This window comes from Lepus europaeus, chromosome 2, assembly GCF_033115175.1.
Source record: "Lepus europaeus isolate LE1 chromosome 2, mLepTim1.pri, whole genome shotgun sequence".
NCBI classification, from domain to species: domain Eukaryota; kingdom Metazoa; phylum Chordata; class Mammalia; order Lagomorpha; family Leporidae; genus Lepus; species Lepus europaeus.
This window is the reverse complement of record NC_084828.1, coordinates 94477764-94494159: the sequence shown is the minus strand read 5'-3', so window position 1 is coordinate 94494159 and position 16396 is coordinate 94477764. Positions and strand designations below refer to the sequence as shown.

The following is a 16396-nucleotide window of genomic DNA, read 5'->3' as shown; positions in this document are numbered from 1 at the left end:
CAGTATTTCAGGTCAAAAGGAATAATTATGTGGCATCACACCAACATTTTCTACTCAATATAAGCAGAATTCACTTCTTTCAACATATTTCTTATGACCCCAAAGGTCATGATTCATTGCAGAAATGCCAGCAGCTTTAATACATGATAAATTCAGAATAACTGCATGAAGCACAGGAGGATGTTGAATAATACTCACAGTGAAGTTGATGAGGTCATAGTACAGATGAAGATGCTTTTGCTTCGTAACATGTATTGCTCCAGATTCATCCCTTTTAACCTAATGTTGAAATAAAAACAAGCTAAGTATCAGCTACTGTTTGAGGGGCTGTCCTACGTAATTACATTCCACCTGAAAGGATTCTCATTCAATATAGATAAGCCAAAAATACTGATATGACACCAGTGAAAAAAAATTTTACTCCATGATCTGAAACAAACCTAAAGCATACCTAGCTAGTGACCTAGCTGTTAGTATTAGCAAATGTTGTACCATGGTGTTTCCTCTGTCATAATCCATGACCTAACTTCCTCACATCAGTGATTATGTTTTGTTAGAACTAAAGTGTGAATTGGGATTGTTGACGTGGTGTGATGAAATTTTAAAAAGTTCAGCAACGGAAAAAATTTTTTTTATTTTTTATTTAATGAATATAAATTTCCAAAGTACAGCTTAGAACAAAGGAAAAATTTTAAAAAGTGGCAATGACAACTAGACTTTTCTGAACTATGATGCTGTATTATAGCCCAAACAGCCCCAAACTTCCCAAACCTTGAGTGTGAATATTTTAAATATGCATACATACAAACTCTATAATCTTCAATCATCTTTTTTTTTTTTTTTTTTGACAGGCAGAGTGGACAGTGAGAGAGAGAGAGACAGAGAGAAAGGTCTTCCTTTTCCGTTGGTTCATCACCCAATGGCCGCTGTGGTCGGCACACCGCGCTGATCCGAAGGCAGGAGCCAGGTGCTTCTCCTGGTCTCCCATGCGGGTGCAGGGCCCAAGGACTTGGGCCATCCTCCACTGTACTCCCGGGCCATAGCAGAGAGCTGGCTTGTAAGAGGGGCAACCGGGACAGAATCTGGCGCCCGGACCGGGACTAGAACCCGGTGTGCCAGTGCCGCAGGCGGAGGATTAGCCTATTGAGCCGCAGCGCCTGCCTTCAATCACCTTTATAATTTGCTTTCCCCACTTTTGCTCCAAGATAACAGAACACTGAGCAAGAAAGAGCACAAGATACACCAGACCACCTGAAATTCACAACCTTCACTTGGCCTGGGTTTCCCTGCACACTCACCATAGATAGCACGGTTCTCACTATCTTTCCCCATAAGTCCCATTCCTCTTTACCCTCTGATCCATCACATGCACAAAAAACTGAGATCACTTAATGTGGGCCCTTCCAGTAGTGTCACCTTCATGTCACTAAATCACTTCCTCCATAAGACCATGCTCTAGCAAAATGAGCATGGGATCTAGAGCTGTCTGTTTATGTTCCACTAATACAGCTGTGTGACCAAGAGCAATCACTTATTCGGAGTTTCTTCATCTGTAAAATGAAAATAAGCCTGCCCCAAATTGTTCTGCATATTGCATACATTGAAAATGCTTCATAAACTGACATTACCTACTACCAAATATTACCTTTTCCCCTAGGATTTTCTGAAGTCTTTACCAAAGAAAATTACTTCACCCATATATGCTCTAACATCCTACCCTCCCCCATCACTGTTCAATGTTACCCCTTCCTTGCTAGCATATTCAATTGCTTATTTTCAAGGGCCCTTCTCCTTTTGCTCTCAAACATGCTTCTGATTTTTCCATCTTCAAATGAAAATGATTTTTCCATCTTTCACTTACTTCTTAAAGACACTATTTAAGGGCCAGCAATGTGGCACAACAGGTTAAGCCACCATCTGAAGCGCCAACATCCCTTATGAGCACTGGTTAAAGTCCTGGCTGCTCCATTTCAGATCCAGCTCCTTGCTAAAGTGCCTGGGAAAGCAGTAGAGGATGGCCCAAGTGCTTGGGCCCCTGCACCCACATCGAATTCCCAGACAAAGCTTCTAGCTCCTGACTTCAACCTGGCCTAGTCCTGGGTGTTGTGGCCATTTGGAGAGTGAATCAGGGGATGGAAGATCTCTCGATCTACCTGGCTTTCCTTTGTCTTCTGCCATTCTGTCCTGTGTCCCCTCCTACCTCTATGTGCCTTTACATGACCTCCTTCCCTATTTCCTTTTCTTTGTCCTCTCCTGTGCATGAGTGTCTGCCAAGGTAATAGATGCCCTGGCTTTTGATTTCAGAGCTTCAACCACCTTCTCTACCCTGGATTCTATTTGCATTCCAGACCTGGAATAGCTGCTACAATACTTGAGAGTCCTACCTTCACTTCCAACTTAACATTGCCAACTCTTCCCTCATAATTTTCCTCCCCAAACAATCTCCCTTCAAATATCTCTTAACTCTAAAATGCAAATTCAGGGGCTGGCATTGTGGCACAGATGTGAGTTAAGCCACTGCCTGTGACACTGGCATTTCATATGAGTACAGTTCCAGTCCTGGCTGTTCCATTTCTGATCCAGCTCCCTGATAATCTGCCTAAGAGAAAGCAACAGAAGATGGCAAGTGCTTGGAACATTTCCACCCACGTGGGACACTCGGATAGAGTTTCTGACTCCTGGCTTCAGCCTGACCTAGCCCCAGCTGTAGTAGTCATTTGGATAGTAAACCATTGGATGGAAGATGGATCTCTCTCAATCTTTCTCTGTTTCCCACTCTCCCTCCCTCTCATTCTAACTCTGCCTTTCAGTAAATATATCTTTAAAAATAAAACAAAATGCAGAGTCAGAGACGTATTTTTTCATTCACATCAGTCCCTAGATCCAATGTGAGAAGTGTTGTCTTTCCCTCAAAACAGCATGCCTTTCCTCTCATTGCAACCTTTGTTTAAACACTTCACATCGTTTTACTGCAACAGAAAAACCTCTAATTTCCCTCCTACTTTCTATAATTATTCTTTTTGCTGCTTCTAGAATGATTTTCCTAAAATACCATTTTAATCAATCTTTATCACTTTAATTATCTATGAACCTATGTTACTTACCTATTGCCAATCTAGGCCCATCATTATATCATCTAGATTGGAGGTTGGCAAGTTTTTTCTATAAAAAGACCCGTTATGGTTCAGATATGGCTTAACTGTGTCCCCCAAAGTTCATGTATTGGAAGCACGGTTCCAAATTAGACAATGTTAAGAAGTGATGGGACCTTTAAAAGGTGGGGCTTTGTAGGAGGTCACAAAATTGGCATCTCCCAACTCTCAGGCTTCCTGTCTTGCAACACGATCCTTTCCTGCCATAAGGCTATCCACGGTAGGATGCAGCCACAGAGGCTTTCACCAGAGCTGAGTAGATGTTGGTCTCACACTTCTCACACTCTTTTTTTTTTTTTTTTTTGATAGGCAGAGTGGACAGTGAGAGAGAGAGGTCTTCCGTTTTCCGTTGGTTCACCCTCCAATGGCCACTGTGGCCGGCGCACCATGTCGATCCAAAGCCCAGAGCCAGGTGCTTCTTCTGGTCTCCCATGTGGGTGCAGGGCCCAAGGACCTGGGCCATCCTCCACTGCACACCCGGGCCACAGCAGAGAGCTGGCCTGGAAGAGGAGCAACCGGAACAGAATCCGGTGCCCCTACCGGGACTAGAACCCGGTGTGCCAGTGCTGCAAGCGGAGGATTAGCCTATTGAGCCGTGGCGCCAGCTGGTCCCACACTCTTGAGCCTCCAAAATCATGAGCTAAATAAACCTCTTTTCTTCATGAAAGTGTTCAGCTTTAGGCATTTCATGATAGTGATGGAAAACTGACTAATATAGGTACACACAGTAAATGTTTTATTCTGCAGGCATACAATACAGTCTGTCATACCTACTCAACTCTACCACTATAATGAGAGAGCAACCATAAATAACATACAAATGAGCATGACTATATTCCAATAAAACTTTATTTACAAAACAGGTGGCTGACCAATTTGACCCATGGGCCACAGTTTGCCAACTCCTGATCCTAATCTAGATCTACTCCATATATTCAATTTATTTTTCATTATAGGGTTCTCCCCATGGTTAATCCTATTAACATTTATTAAGCATCTAATATATATATATAGGCACTTTCCTAGTGGCTAGAAATATGAAAGTACAGCTGATCCCTAGACTTACAGAGTTTTTAGTCGAGTTTTGAAGAGAAACATTATACAAGTATTTTAAAGATGGCTGAATGTCGTCAAAGCAAAAGTTCTTATAGGTATATGTAGCAGGAAGCATAACTAAGTTCAGGAAGTAGAGGAAGGCAACGTTAGTCATGAGCTAGGATAAAGTGGAAGACAGCACATAGCTTTTCAGGCAGAAGTGACAGCATATGAGAAAGGTCTGATGCTAGAGAGAATAGTTAGGAAGCTCGTACAGAGTGTAGGCTAGAAATGTATGTGATTTATGCTAGGGAAGCAGCAATAGAAGAGACAGAAGGAGAGAAAGGGACTGTGGAAGCAAGAGTCAACAGGACTTAGTGATGGAGCACATATGAAGGGAGAAGAGTAACTCCAGCTTCTGGCTAGAGAAACGAGGTGGACAGTGGCGCACTTGCTTCACCACCAGGACACCCAGAAGACACCACACAAGCATGTTCTCCACTCTGTGACCTCATCTCATTTCCCTCAGGATGCTTACCTTACCTCGTGCAATATTTTCCATATATCCTTTGTCAAGCCTTACATGGCCTCTCTTGTCTATAGTAATCTCTGTGTAGTCTGCGTTTATGTTAACTTTTGATTCTCAACACACGGTTCACTCTTTAAACAGTTCTCCCTACTAGTAATGAATATACTGGTACTTTTGCCTTTTAAACAATATTAAGAATGAATTATATTTTATACTTTCAACTGTTTCTTGGGCCTATCACAATGTAGAGAATATATATGTAGATAGGTAGACCATCAGTACAGATATATTCACATTCACATGTTTGTACATATGGATAAACTACTATTATCTGTCAAAGAAGACAGAACTGAAAAATAAACCATGAAAGGCTGTGGAGCAGAAAGTTAGCAGTTTTTTTCCTTGTTAACCATTAAAGATTTACATAAAAAATAGGTCTCTCCAAAAACGTATGATAGTAGGATAGATATCTTTGACATAATATTAAATTACTAGTGAATTAGGAAATAAAATTTAGGATGAAAAGATCTTGTAACAGACCTGGCATCCTACTCTGACTCACCAACAGAAAATGAACAACATCTCCTCTGCAGAAGGCAAGCATGGGATTCACATAATTATGCACAGCTACAAAGTGCCAGGCCAGCAACGGAACACTGGAAGGATCCATCTAAGTGAAGAGAAGGAGGAAAAGGCATCAAAGTTAACAAAAGGACAAAAAAAAAAAAAAAAAAGTCTTGTTAAAACCAGCATCTGACTGGTGTTCCTTGGTAAATCTTTATCCAATTTCTCAGAAAAATTCCAATGATACAGGAAGAACTTTCTGAGTTGATGGTAATGTTCTATGTCTCGATCAGTGTGTGGAATACAAAGTATATGCATTTGTTAAAGTGCAACAAATGTACATTTGAGATTTGTGCATTTCATTATATGAAAAAAGTTTTTTTTAAGACTTATTTATTTGAAAGGCAGAGTTAGAGAAAGGCAGAGGCAGAGAGAGAGAGAGAAAGAGAGAGACTCTGAGAGAAAGTCCTCCATACATTGGTTCACTCCCCATTTGGCCGCAATAGCCAGAGCTAGGCCAATCCAAAGCCAGGAGCCAGGGGTTTCTTCCAGGTCTCCCACGTGGGTACAGGAGCCCAAGCACTTGTGCCATCTTCTACTACTTTCCCAGGCCATAGCAGAGAGCTGGATGGGAAGTGGAGCAGCTGGGACTTGAATTGGCACCCATATGGGATGCAGGCACTGCAGGCGGCGGCTTTACCTGCTATACCTCAGTGCCAGCCCTAGTGGGTATAAATTTTATACGAAGGAAAAACTGAAACAAATATCAAAGGAAAAACTGAAACAAACATCAAATTCTAGCTAATGATATGCATACTGAATATTTACAGAAAAGGGTACCTGTTCCTGCAATTTATTTTGAAATATATAAAAATTAAAATAGTTTGATGAGTAAATAGATAGGTAGCTATATAATAAAAAAGTAAATTAAATGCTAATGGTACAATTTAGATGGTAGGTTTACAAATGATCGATGTAAAATTCTTTTCTCTATTTTTCAATGTTCATAATAAAATGTTAGAGAAAAACACCAATAAAAACATATACAAGGAATCAAACACATACCACATGATAAGCCTAAGAGTTGCTAATGGCAACCTAAGCCAGCCTTGCCATCTGAAAGGACAGAGCTAATTTTCCATGGGCACCAACAAGAAAGCAAGCATGATTGCCATAGGGGGAGGGGCTGCTTTCAGCAGTAGCCAGAGTTCTGCACCATCCCCCTCCTCCTCATCCCAGCCACATCTCTCCTCACAGATACAATGGAAGATCAGAACTTCATAAAAACAACTAAGCAGGCAAAGGGAGACTGTGGTGTACACAACATGTTCTGAGAAATTTAAACCTCAAAGTAAAATATCAGGGGCAGGTGCAGTGGTGTAGCGGGTAAAGCTGCCACAAGCAGTGCCAGCATCCCATATGGGCACCAGTTCTAGTCCCGGCTGCTCCACTCCCTATCCAGCTCTCTGCTATGGCCTGGGAAAGCAGTAGAAGATGGTCCAAGTCCTTGGGCCCCTGCACCCGCAAGGGAGAACAGGAAGAAGCACCTGGCTCCTGACTTTGGATCGGTGCAGGTCTGGCCATTGCGGCCATTTGGGGAGTGAACCAACGGAAGGGAGATCTTATTTTTTTATTTTTAAGATTTATTTATTTACTTGAAAGTCAGAGTTACACAGGGAGAGGAGAGGCAGGGAGAGAAAGAGAGGTCTTCCATCCGGTGGTTCACTCTCCAGTTGGCCACAATGGCTGGAGCTGCACCTATCCGAGGCCAGGAGCCAGGAGTTTCTTCTGGGTCTTCCACATGGGTGCAGGGGCCCAAGGACTTGGGCCATCTTCTACTGCTTTCCCAGGCCACAGCAGAGAGCTTGATCGGAAGTGGAGCAGCCAGGTCTTGAACCAGCACCCATATGGGATGCCGGCGCTTCAGGCCAGGTCATTGACCCGCTGCATCACAGCGTGGGCCCCAGAAGGAAGATCTTTCTCTCCATCTCTCCCTCTCACTGTCTATAACTCTACCTCTCAAATAAACATAAATAAAATCTTTTTAAAAAAAAGTAAAATATCAGAGGCAGAAGCCAAGGAAATCCTATGCAGTAGTAACTGGGCAGGACATTGTGTGGAGTGAACATGATCAGTAGTTCAGCATCAAAGCAGCAGAGAGTGACAAAACCCAGCAGTCACACAAAAACATTTTTCAAATGAAAATTGGGGCTGGAACTAAAAATATATCAATTCAGCTTCAAATCCAATAAGTACATTCCACTGCACTCAAAAGGGCTAAGAAAATCTATGCATGCAACCAAGTGTGACCATAAGTACTACCACAGAGACTATCAAGCTGAGGTTAAAAACAAAAGCCAGGGGCAGGCATTTGGCACAACGGTGAAGACATCACTTGGGACACACACATCCCATATCAGAGTCCCTGGCTTCAAGTCCTGGCTCCGCGCCCAATCCAGCTTCCTGGACCCAGCACACCCTCGGAGGCAGCAGATGATGGCACATGTTATAGGGTCCCGGCCACTCATGTGGGAGACTCGGACCGAGTTCCAAGCTCCTGGCTTCAGCCTGGCTCAGCTGTGGCTGTTGCAGGCATTTGGGGAGTGAAACAGCAAATGAAAGATGTCTTTGTGTGTGTGTCTCTTTTTCAAATGAATTTTTTCTTAAAGCCAGCTATGCACTATTAATGAGAGAAAAACAAAGAGATGAAAGTAAAAAAGTAAAAAACTATCAGCTCTCCTGATCCCCAGGACATTGCTCTAGTCACCAGGTAATGCTCTCACAGTGAATTCAAACAGGGATCCTTGGAGCACTGATTTCCATCCTACCTCCTTTTCTGATAATCTCTCAGGATTCACCCCTTCCAAGGCACTTCCCTCAACTTTCTGTCACATCCCTTATTTTTGTCAGTAACAGAAAGAGGCTTACTTACCCGTCCATAGGGAAAAGTCATCCACACTTTCAAGGAGGGTTTCAATCCAATGACCAGTATCTTTAGGAGAAAAATAGTTTTTCAATATTTACCTTATCATTTTCTATTGTTTGGTGTTCAAAGCATCTAAAGGTTATGAGTTTCATTTTCAAAATACACCTACCTTTGTTAAGGATGCCATGGCCAATAATGAAAACTGGGTGATGGGATGATCCTTCAATTCAGGCTTAGAGTGCAGAGGCTCAATACAGCAAACCTCACCCTTGGAACCACTGAACAGACATCTAGATTCACATGTTCTCACTCCCATCACTCTTCTGAAAATGTAACCAAAAAGTTCAGAATCAATTTACTAATGAATACAGCACTGCTATCTCTAGTTCGCACTTGACAATAGCCTCCTGACTCCTACTCTTGCCTAACAATCCAAACTCCACATGATAATGGTACAATCTTCTTCTATGCAGGCAAATCTGTCACTCTTCAGCTAAAAACACTCCACCGGTTTGCCACGGTGTGAAAAATAGAACCTGAATGCTTTCTCCATGTCTCCAAAGGCCCTATCTGATCTAGCTCCTGACTTTATTCTGCTCCCACTCCTGTCTTTCCTGACAAAGTCACACTTCTGCCACAGCCGCCTGCTTTCCATTCATCAGCCAGCCAAGCTGGTGCCCACCTCCAAAGCCTTTGTGGTCGAATGTTCTCTGCCTAGAACACTTCCTCCAGATCTTGGCATGTGTTGAATGGCTCATTATTCAGGTCTTTTTTCAAATGTTACTTTCGGAGAAAGATCTTTCTACATTATCCTCAAGTGCCCTCCAGCACACTGACCTGTTAATTAATTTGGTACACAGCACTCATATCTACCTGAGGTTACTTCATTTACATGTTGTTTTATAATCTGTCTCCCTACTCTCACCCCAATTAAAATGTAAGTTCTACTGCAGCAGAAACCTTGCCTGGTTCATAGCTGTAATTCTGGTATCTAAATAAATGCCTACACATGGAAGATGATCATTGAACATTAGCTGAATAAACAAACAGCAGTTCTTCAGCAATTGCCTTGCATTCAGCATTGTTAGAAGCTATGAGAAATACAAGAAACAAAGATGGTTGCTAACTTTGAAGAATTTATGGAAACATAATACATGCTGAATATTATCTTCTACATGTTTTTTAAACCTCACCTTCATAAATGTTCTTCCATGTATCTAGACAGTGTTTACACCTACTTAAGGGGTAAACAGGGCAATTCAAAGGTTATTAAAAACATCTTCACACCTGGTTATTATGGTTATAATCAACTGGTCTGGAACCTAGACCAGAATTAGTGACTCCAGAAAGTGACTCCTAAGCCTGACAGCACACAGGAGTCCCTCGAGATTCCCAACTCAGACCTATTGGGAGAAAATTTTAGAAGATCTGGCCTGGAACTCAGGTCCAATAAGTCTCCTCAGGCAATTATAATATACAGCCATTATCTATTTTCAATCATGTGGGCTTTCCAGAATTCTTCATGTTCAATTTCAAATCACTAAGCCAGATGTAGTCTTTTTATTTGTCAACAAATATCCCAAGAGTCTCTTACTTAAATGTCAACTCAAAAACAGAGCCTCCACTGTCGTTGCAAATGGCAAGAGTTGGATCATCTGTAAACTAAACAGAGACAGAATTTACTTTCTTGTAGATTTTTAAGCAACCAGTGTAGTGTTAGGAAGATAAAGGAAAATTATTAAATTTTGAATATCCACACTATGCACATATAACAGCATTTGAAATAACTTAAACTAGATTCAGCTCATCATGAGAAACATAAAAATGTACACCCTTATTTAGAATAGAAATCACTTAATATCTTTAAAATACTGTGGCTTTCAAGCAAAACCGCCTTTCATCAGGATAAAAGAAAACTAAAAACTATGACTGAAAAGACCCTGAAGCTCTCTACTTGGATCTTACACTAAGGCTTTCTAACTTGCTATTAGATGAACAGGAGCCTCTAGATACAGTTGTAGTTTCCTGGTTTTCAAGAACAAAGACAGAGTAAAACCTACTGGCTATCTCTGGAAAATAAACTTGTCTGAATACAACCAAAACATTTTAACTTTTTATGTAAGTCTTCCTAAAATGTGCCACTTCCTTGACCTTCCACAGAGTAAATTTCAATTATTATTACCTAACCTGGAACACTTAGAATAATAAATAAAATCATATTCTCAATAACAAACAGTCTTAGGGTCATGTGGGGTATGACAAATGTCCCAGGACACTGGGGCAGGGGTGTGGCACAGCAGTTTATATGTTACTTAGGACATCCTATATCTGAGTGTCTGTGTTTGCGTCCCAGTTCTGCCTCCAGTTTCAGCTTCCTACAAATGTATACTCTGGGAGGCAGCAGGTGATGGCTCAAGTACCTGGCTTCTGCCACCCACATGGGAGACCTGGATAGAATTCTTGGCTCCTGGATTCAGCCTGGCACAGCTTTTGCTGTTGTGGGCGTCTGGGGAAGTAGGCATTTTGAAAGATTTTTCTGACTTTCTAATAAATAAAAAGTAAATAGCTAAACATTATTTTAAAAGTTACAGGACACAGAATGAGATAACTTAACTTTCATCATTTACAGTGACTAAATTCAAAGGTTGGTGACCCATCCTGAATGGGAAGCCTCAATGCTCTGGGTCAGGGATGGCTGAGGTAAAGGGGACCACTGTAAAACTCTTCCTCAACCCCAAACACAGGCATAGCAACACAGCACAGAAGCTGTACATCTCTGCTCTCAAATCCTAGATGAACAGTTGCCAAAGTGGCAAGCATATGCCCTAGGGCTGTGCAGGAGATGGTTCACTGGAGTGTAGGAAAAATAATAGAACTAATATTCTGTTTAATTTTCTACTTCTTGTGTATGCACTTTAAAATGTACTTCAAAAGTAGTGAAGCACATTCATATAATTACACACACACAGCATGCAAGCCCAAATTGTTATTGACAGGACGCACGATTAGGTTTAGAGAACAATGAGTGAGAGCACTGAAGTCAAGTGGCCACTGTCAATCCAAGGCTTCAGAAGCATTCAAACACATGTATCTCTCTCACGTCAGCACCTGCACACACACTTTCATCACCATTCCCAAGCAACACAACGGCTCATACAAGTGTGCTTTTAATCTCAGAATTCTTCTCTTTTCTGCTTTTTTCTCTTCTGTTTCTTATTGTTTCTCCCTGGAATTTTAGCAAGTTGCTTTCTAAAACAGGACTGGCCTTTTTTAAACAGCTTTAACTACTTATTTCCTCAATCAAACACTTATTGAGCAGCTACTATAAGTAAAACACAAAAATAGATGACAAACAGAATCTGCCTTCAAAGATCTTAACCTATTAAAAGAGGTAAGTAAGACACATACACCAACAATTGTAACATATCAGAAGTTGGCAGATGTCATATGAAAAGGAGGTCAAGTAAATTACCATAATGTTCTAAAAGAGGGAAAATTCTCCCTCCTTTTCCTTGTCTTGCTTGTTTTCATTGTAACTAAATGCTTCTTCAACGTTCCTTTGTCACAAAAGACATTTTTGTAACTAACCTAGATGCAGACATATAAACTCCAGATGCTTGCAGACTTTAAAAAGCATATGTATGGATAAGAGAGCTCTGCACAGCTAAGCAACAAAATGTGTACATGATTAAAATCTAGAAGATCTGATTTTAGACTTCTCTAGTTATAGTCTTTATCTTTTATGCTTCTGAATGTAGGCTTGCCAGCATGCAAGAATCAAGATTCACATTGTATTCATAAATGAAATCTGTTACCTAAGTCAGTTTATTTTTTTCAGGCCTGGAAGGAGAAACCAAGACTAAGATCTTAATGCTTCCCCTTTTGAGGCCTGAAAGAAAATAAACCAACAGATTCATTTCTAAACATAGTCCAAACCCCAGTTCTCTGACAATTGCTGCCTTGAACTGCAGGCAACTCTCAACAAAGACTGACAGAACAATAAAACTTTGGCAGATTCAGAAAGGTAAAAGACCTTTTAAGTCCCACCTGAGTTCTCAGCAGGGTGCTGCCTGTCTTTGCTGCCAAGCCATAGTCTAAGACCACATCAATCTGCTGTATCTATTAGACCTCAATACAACTTGAAGCTGAATATATAAAGAAAACAACTTGTTGGGTTAGTCAAATAAAACATAGTTCACAGTGAATAATTCTATTTACACAAAGTGTTCAGCTTCATGTTAAATATACTTTTTGAACTTCTGATTATCAATATGGAGAAATTTACCTTAAAAAGGACACGAAGGTATAATCATAAAAATTATTAGAAAAAGAAAACAGAGCTATTACCTTGATATGCAATATAGCTGTTCCTGGAGGATGAGCATCTGTTATTGATCTTAGGAGTTTTCCACTGGCCAAATCCCACATGGTGATCTATAAGACAACTAAGTGCTTTAAAAACAAATTTATTGCTCTTTTTGGACTTAAGTATCCTGCCTTCTGGCTGCAATAATCTAGTCCTCGTCTATAAACATCGCAGGCAAAGAACTATAAAGTTAAAACATACCTCAAGGTTGCAGACCCATTAAAGCATGGAGCCTTTATCTTCATCTACCCCTCATCCTGCCCCACCTACTTTTCCCTTTGGATTTTCAATGCTGTTCTTATACTCAGTGGTAAACGAAATTTCTCTAATAAGCCAATCTGTTTAGCATTGGTAAAGTCATAGGAAAGGCTTACGGCCAAACCAGCTAGTGATGTGTAAATCAGAAGATGGGAAACACCAGAACCTATCACCAGTATCAGAAGTGGAAAGAAAGAATGCCAAAACAGTTATCCAGGAACACAGTAATAAGACTACAGAAAGCAGAGTATAGGATATTTAAAAAGCAGCCACCAAAAAAGAAAAGTGGGGGAGGGGTGCATGGCATTTGTCCTAACAGTTAAGACACCATTTAGGATGCCCACATGCATTTTGGAGTGCCTGGGTTCAATACCAGGCTCCAGCTCCTGACTCCAGCTTCCCGCTAATGCAGACCCTGGAAGGCGCTGGTGATGGCTCAGGTAGTTGGATGCTTGCCACCCACATGAAAGATTGGGACTAAGATCATAGCCCCTGGCTTCAGTCCCAGGTGGGCTATTGCTGGCATTTGGGGAGTGAACTAGTAGATAAGAGCTCACTCTCCTTCTCTTAATCTCTGCCTCTCAAACTAAAAAAAAAAATTCAAAAAAAGCAGCCACAATTATTTATAATGCTGTAAAGATGTATATTTATATAGCACTCTGGTTGATTTATAAAAGCTCTTTACTCAAATAGATACATGAGTTAGGATATAAAATAAATTCTAGACTCTGGCTCAATCAATAACAACCATTAAAATATCTGACCAAGATAAAAGGCAGACTGAACAATCTGAGGGTAGATCTACAGATCTATCACTTTATAACATATATATTGGTCTCCAAAATACTGATCTAAGACATTAATTTTAATTTTAATTTTTTAAAATATTTATTTATTTGAAAGACAGAGTTAGAGAGAGAGGCAGAGAGAGAGAGAGAAAGGTCTTTCATCCCCTGGTTCAGTCCCCAGATGAGCACAATGGCCTGAGCTGCACCTTTCCGAAGCCAGGAGCTGAGTTTCCTCTCGGTCTCCCATAAGGGTGCAGGGGCCCAAAGACTTAGGCCATCCTCTACTGTTTTCTCAGCCCGTAGCAGATTCAGAAGTGGAGCAGCCGGGATTCGAACCGGTGCCCATATGGGATGCTGGCGCTGCGGGCAGTGGCATTACCTGCTACGTCAGAGTGCAAGCCCCAGACATTAATTTTTTAAAACTGATGTTGTTATAACACTGTTGCAAGTAGAAGAAAATTCATATCTTACCTGTCCTTTAGCAAAGCCACAAAGAAGTCTTGAGCAGTCATTGTTAATACTGAGGGCAGAGATGGCTCCATACTGACCTCCAACACTGGTGCTACCCAGACAGAGTCGCAAAGCTTGATTTTGATCTGAAGAAAGCGATTCACAAAGACAAGTGAAGAAATGGAAGACGGTAAGTAAATATACAGAGTATAGGCAAACTTTCACAGACTTGGGAGGTGGAAAGAGTCCGAAGAAGCAGATTATGAAGCTACATTTTCAGATATATTTATTGAGCATCTACTAGAAGCTTGGCATTGAATTATAAACTAAGAATATCAAAAAGAAAGAAAATGGGGGCAGGAGGAAGGGAGGAAGGATGGATAAATAACAACAACAACAACAAAAAACACCATGATCCATAAGGAAGCAAAATTTAAGTTAAAAAATCCATAAGGAATCGCCTTGAACAAGCCAAGTATCTTTCCATGCCCTCAAGGTATAATTGTGTTTCTGGCTATTTTCAATAAGTATGTACTTCTTTTATAGTATGGGTAGTTTTAAAACTTCAAAAATTAAAATGTGTTAACTTGGAATTTAGCTAAACTTTACATTTCTATTATCCATAAAGCAAAGGTTTATTATTCCAAACATAACTTTTATATGCTAAAAGCAAATAATTCAAATCTCTACTAGATTAAGTTCTTTAAAGGTAAGGATCTTGCCTTAATCACCTCTGATTTTCCACAGACACTCAAACTTTTTTTAAATTGTATTACTTAATGATTAAAACATTCCTCCAGGGCTTCTCCTGGTAATGCTTATTTTGTACAGAGTTCATTATTGAATCCACTTAAAAATAACAGATTTTAAATGTAAGAAAGCACACCTATGGTATTTAACTGTTTAGGGTGGAAAAAGGGTACTTCCAGCCTGAAGTTCCTTAAACTCACCTCACACTTGTTTGTTCCTTTCTCACCCATTGACGTGCTAGTTTCTAGCTAAGTCTTCACTCCCCTTTAGACCAGGATATAAGAGCACGAGTGAATTAACACTCGCAGCGTAGCTTGGTCCCTTGCACTCAGAAGACATCTTACACTCCTCTCAGCAGCTTTCACATTTGGAAATCTTCCTTCTATGAGTAAAGCTAGTTTTCAGCAACAGCCTGAAAACATTGATTCTCAGGTCTAGTGAATGATTTATTTTGCCCACCCAAAGTGAACACCATGTTCCCAGCTCAAATAGCAGACCCACCTCCCCAAGAGGGAGGTCTAAAATAATTAATGGCTGCCCCTATCCAGCACACAGCAAACACTCAGTATTTAGAAGTCATTTTAGATTTTAGCCTTTCCAGGTGAACATTTAAAAAGATTATATTCATAAACACACAAGGTCTGATGTAGTTTAAAAGTCATTATCTTCATTCATATCTAAAAAATACACTAACAATGTTTCACCATACATCTAGACTGTCTTCCTTGTAAATTTTCCTCCTTCCCTCAATTTAACCCAAATTAAAACTTCCCTTTGTTTTATAATTTTTCTGACTTTTGTTTTGTTAAAATTCCCTGCCTAAAATAATACTTGCTAGCTTTGTCTGGTCAGGGCTGCCTCACTGGGTCAGTGGATTACCCATATACCTTGGATAGCATACCATCATTATGACAATGGTTGGGTAATAGAGTTCTACATACACCACTAGGCTGGCTCAGTGCCTAGGCAGCAGAGAAACTGAAGGTACAAGGACAAAGAAAGAGGCCTGTGTGAGATCTCCAGGCACAGGAGAACCTGTTAAGAGCACATGGCTGAGAGCTTTTGTGGTCCCAGCTTTGAGAGCCACACTTCCCAGAGTCCTGACCTGCCCATACCTACACACTCACTATTGCTTTCTGATGCAGCTAAGTTCTGACTTTGACAATTTAAGTACTCTTCTAAGGTGGGGAAAGTACGAGAGCAGAACTGAGAAGTAGCATAAAAGAAAATAAAGGAACCATTAAGAAAGAGGACATAGCAAAGAACGGAAATAGAAGAAATGAGGGAAGGGAAGGGAAGGGAAGGGATGTATCTAACTGCTAAACTAAAAATCCTAACATGGGGCTAGCACTGTGGCATAGTGGGTAAACCTGCTGCCTGCAATGCCAGCATCCAATATGGGTGCTGGTTCAAGTCCCGTTTGCTCCACTTCTGATCCAGCTCCTTGGCAATAGCTGGAAAAAAGCAGCAGCAGATGGCCCAAGTGCATAGGCTGCTGCCACTCATGGGGGAGACCTGGATGAAGCTCCTGGCTTGAGCCTAGCTCAGCCCTGGTTGTTGCGGCCATCTGGGAAGTGA

At 40.9% G+C, this 16396-nt stretch overlaps 1 protein-coding gene across 2 annotated transcripts in view; it reads right to left on the bottom strand.

Moving 5' to 3' along the window:
• The window catches only part of VPS8 (VPS8 subunit of CORVET complex), a 258685-nt gene that overhangs the window by 196627 nt on the left and 45662 nt on the right, over nucleotides 1-16396 (bottom strand). For both annotated transcript variants that reach the window (XM_062210810.1, XM_062210812.1), the window contains exons 8-14: nucleotides 14090-14214; nucleotides 12554-12640; nucleotides 9801-9868; nucleotides 8376-8529; nucleotides 8213-8272; nucleotides 5279-5386; nucleotides 199-279 (exon numbers count right to left, since the gene is read on the bottom strand). In XM_062210810.1, the coding sequence (XP_062066794.1) occupies nucleotides 199-279; nucleotides 5279-5386; nucleotides 8213-8272; nucleotides 8376-8529; nucleotides 9801-9868; nucleotides 12554-12640; nucleotides 14090-14214 (683 nt within the window). The remainder of the gene's footprint in view (nucleotides 1-198; nucleotides 280-5278; nucleotides 5387-8212; nucleotides 8273-8375; nucleotides 8530-9800; nucleotides 9869-12553; nucleotides 12641-14089; nucleotides 14215-16396) is intronic.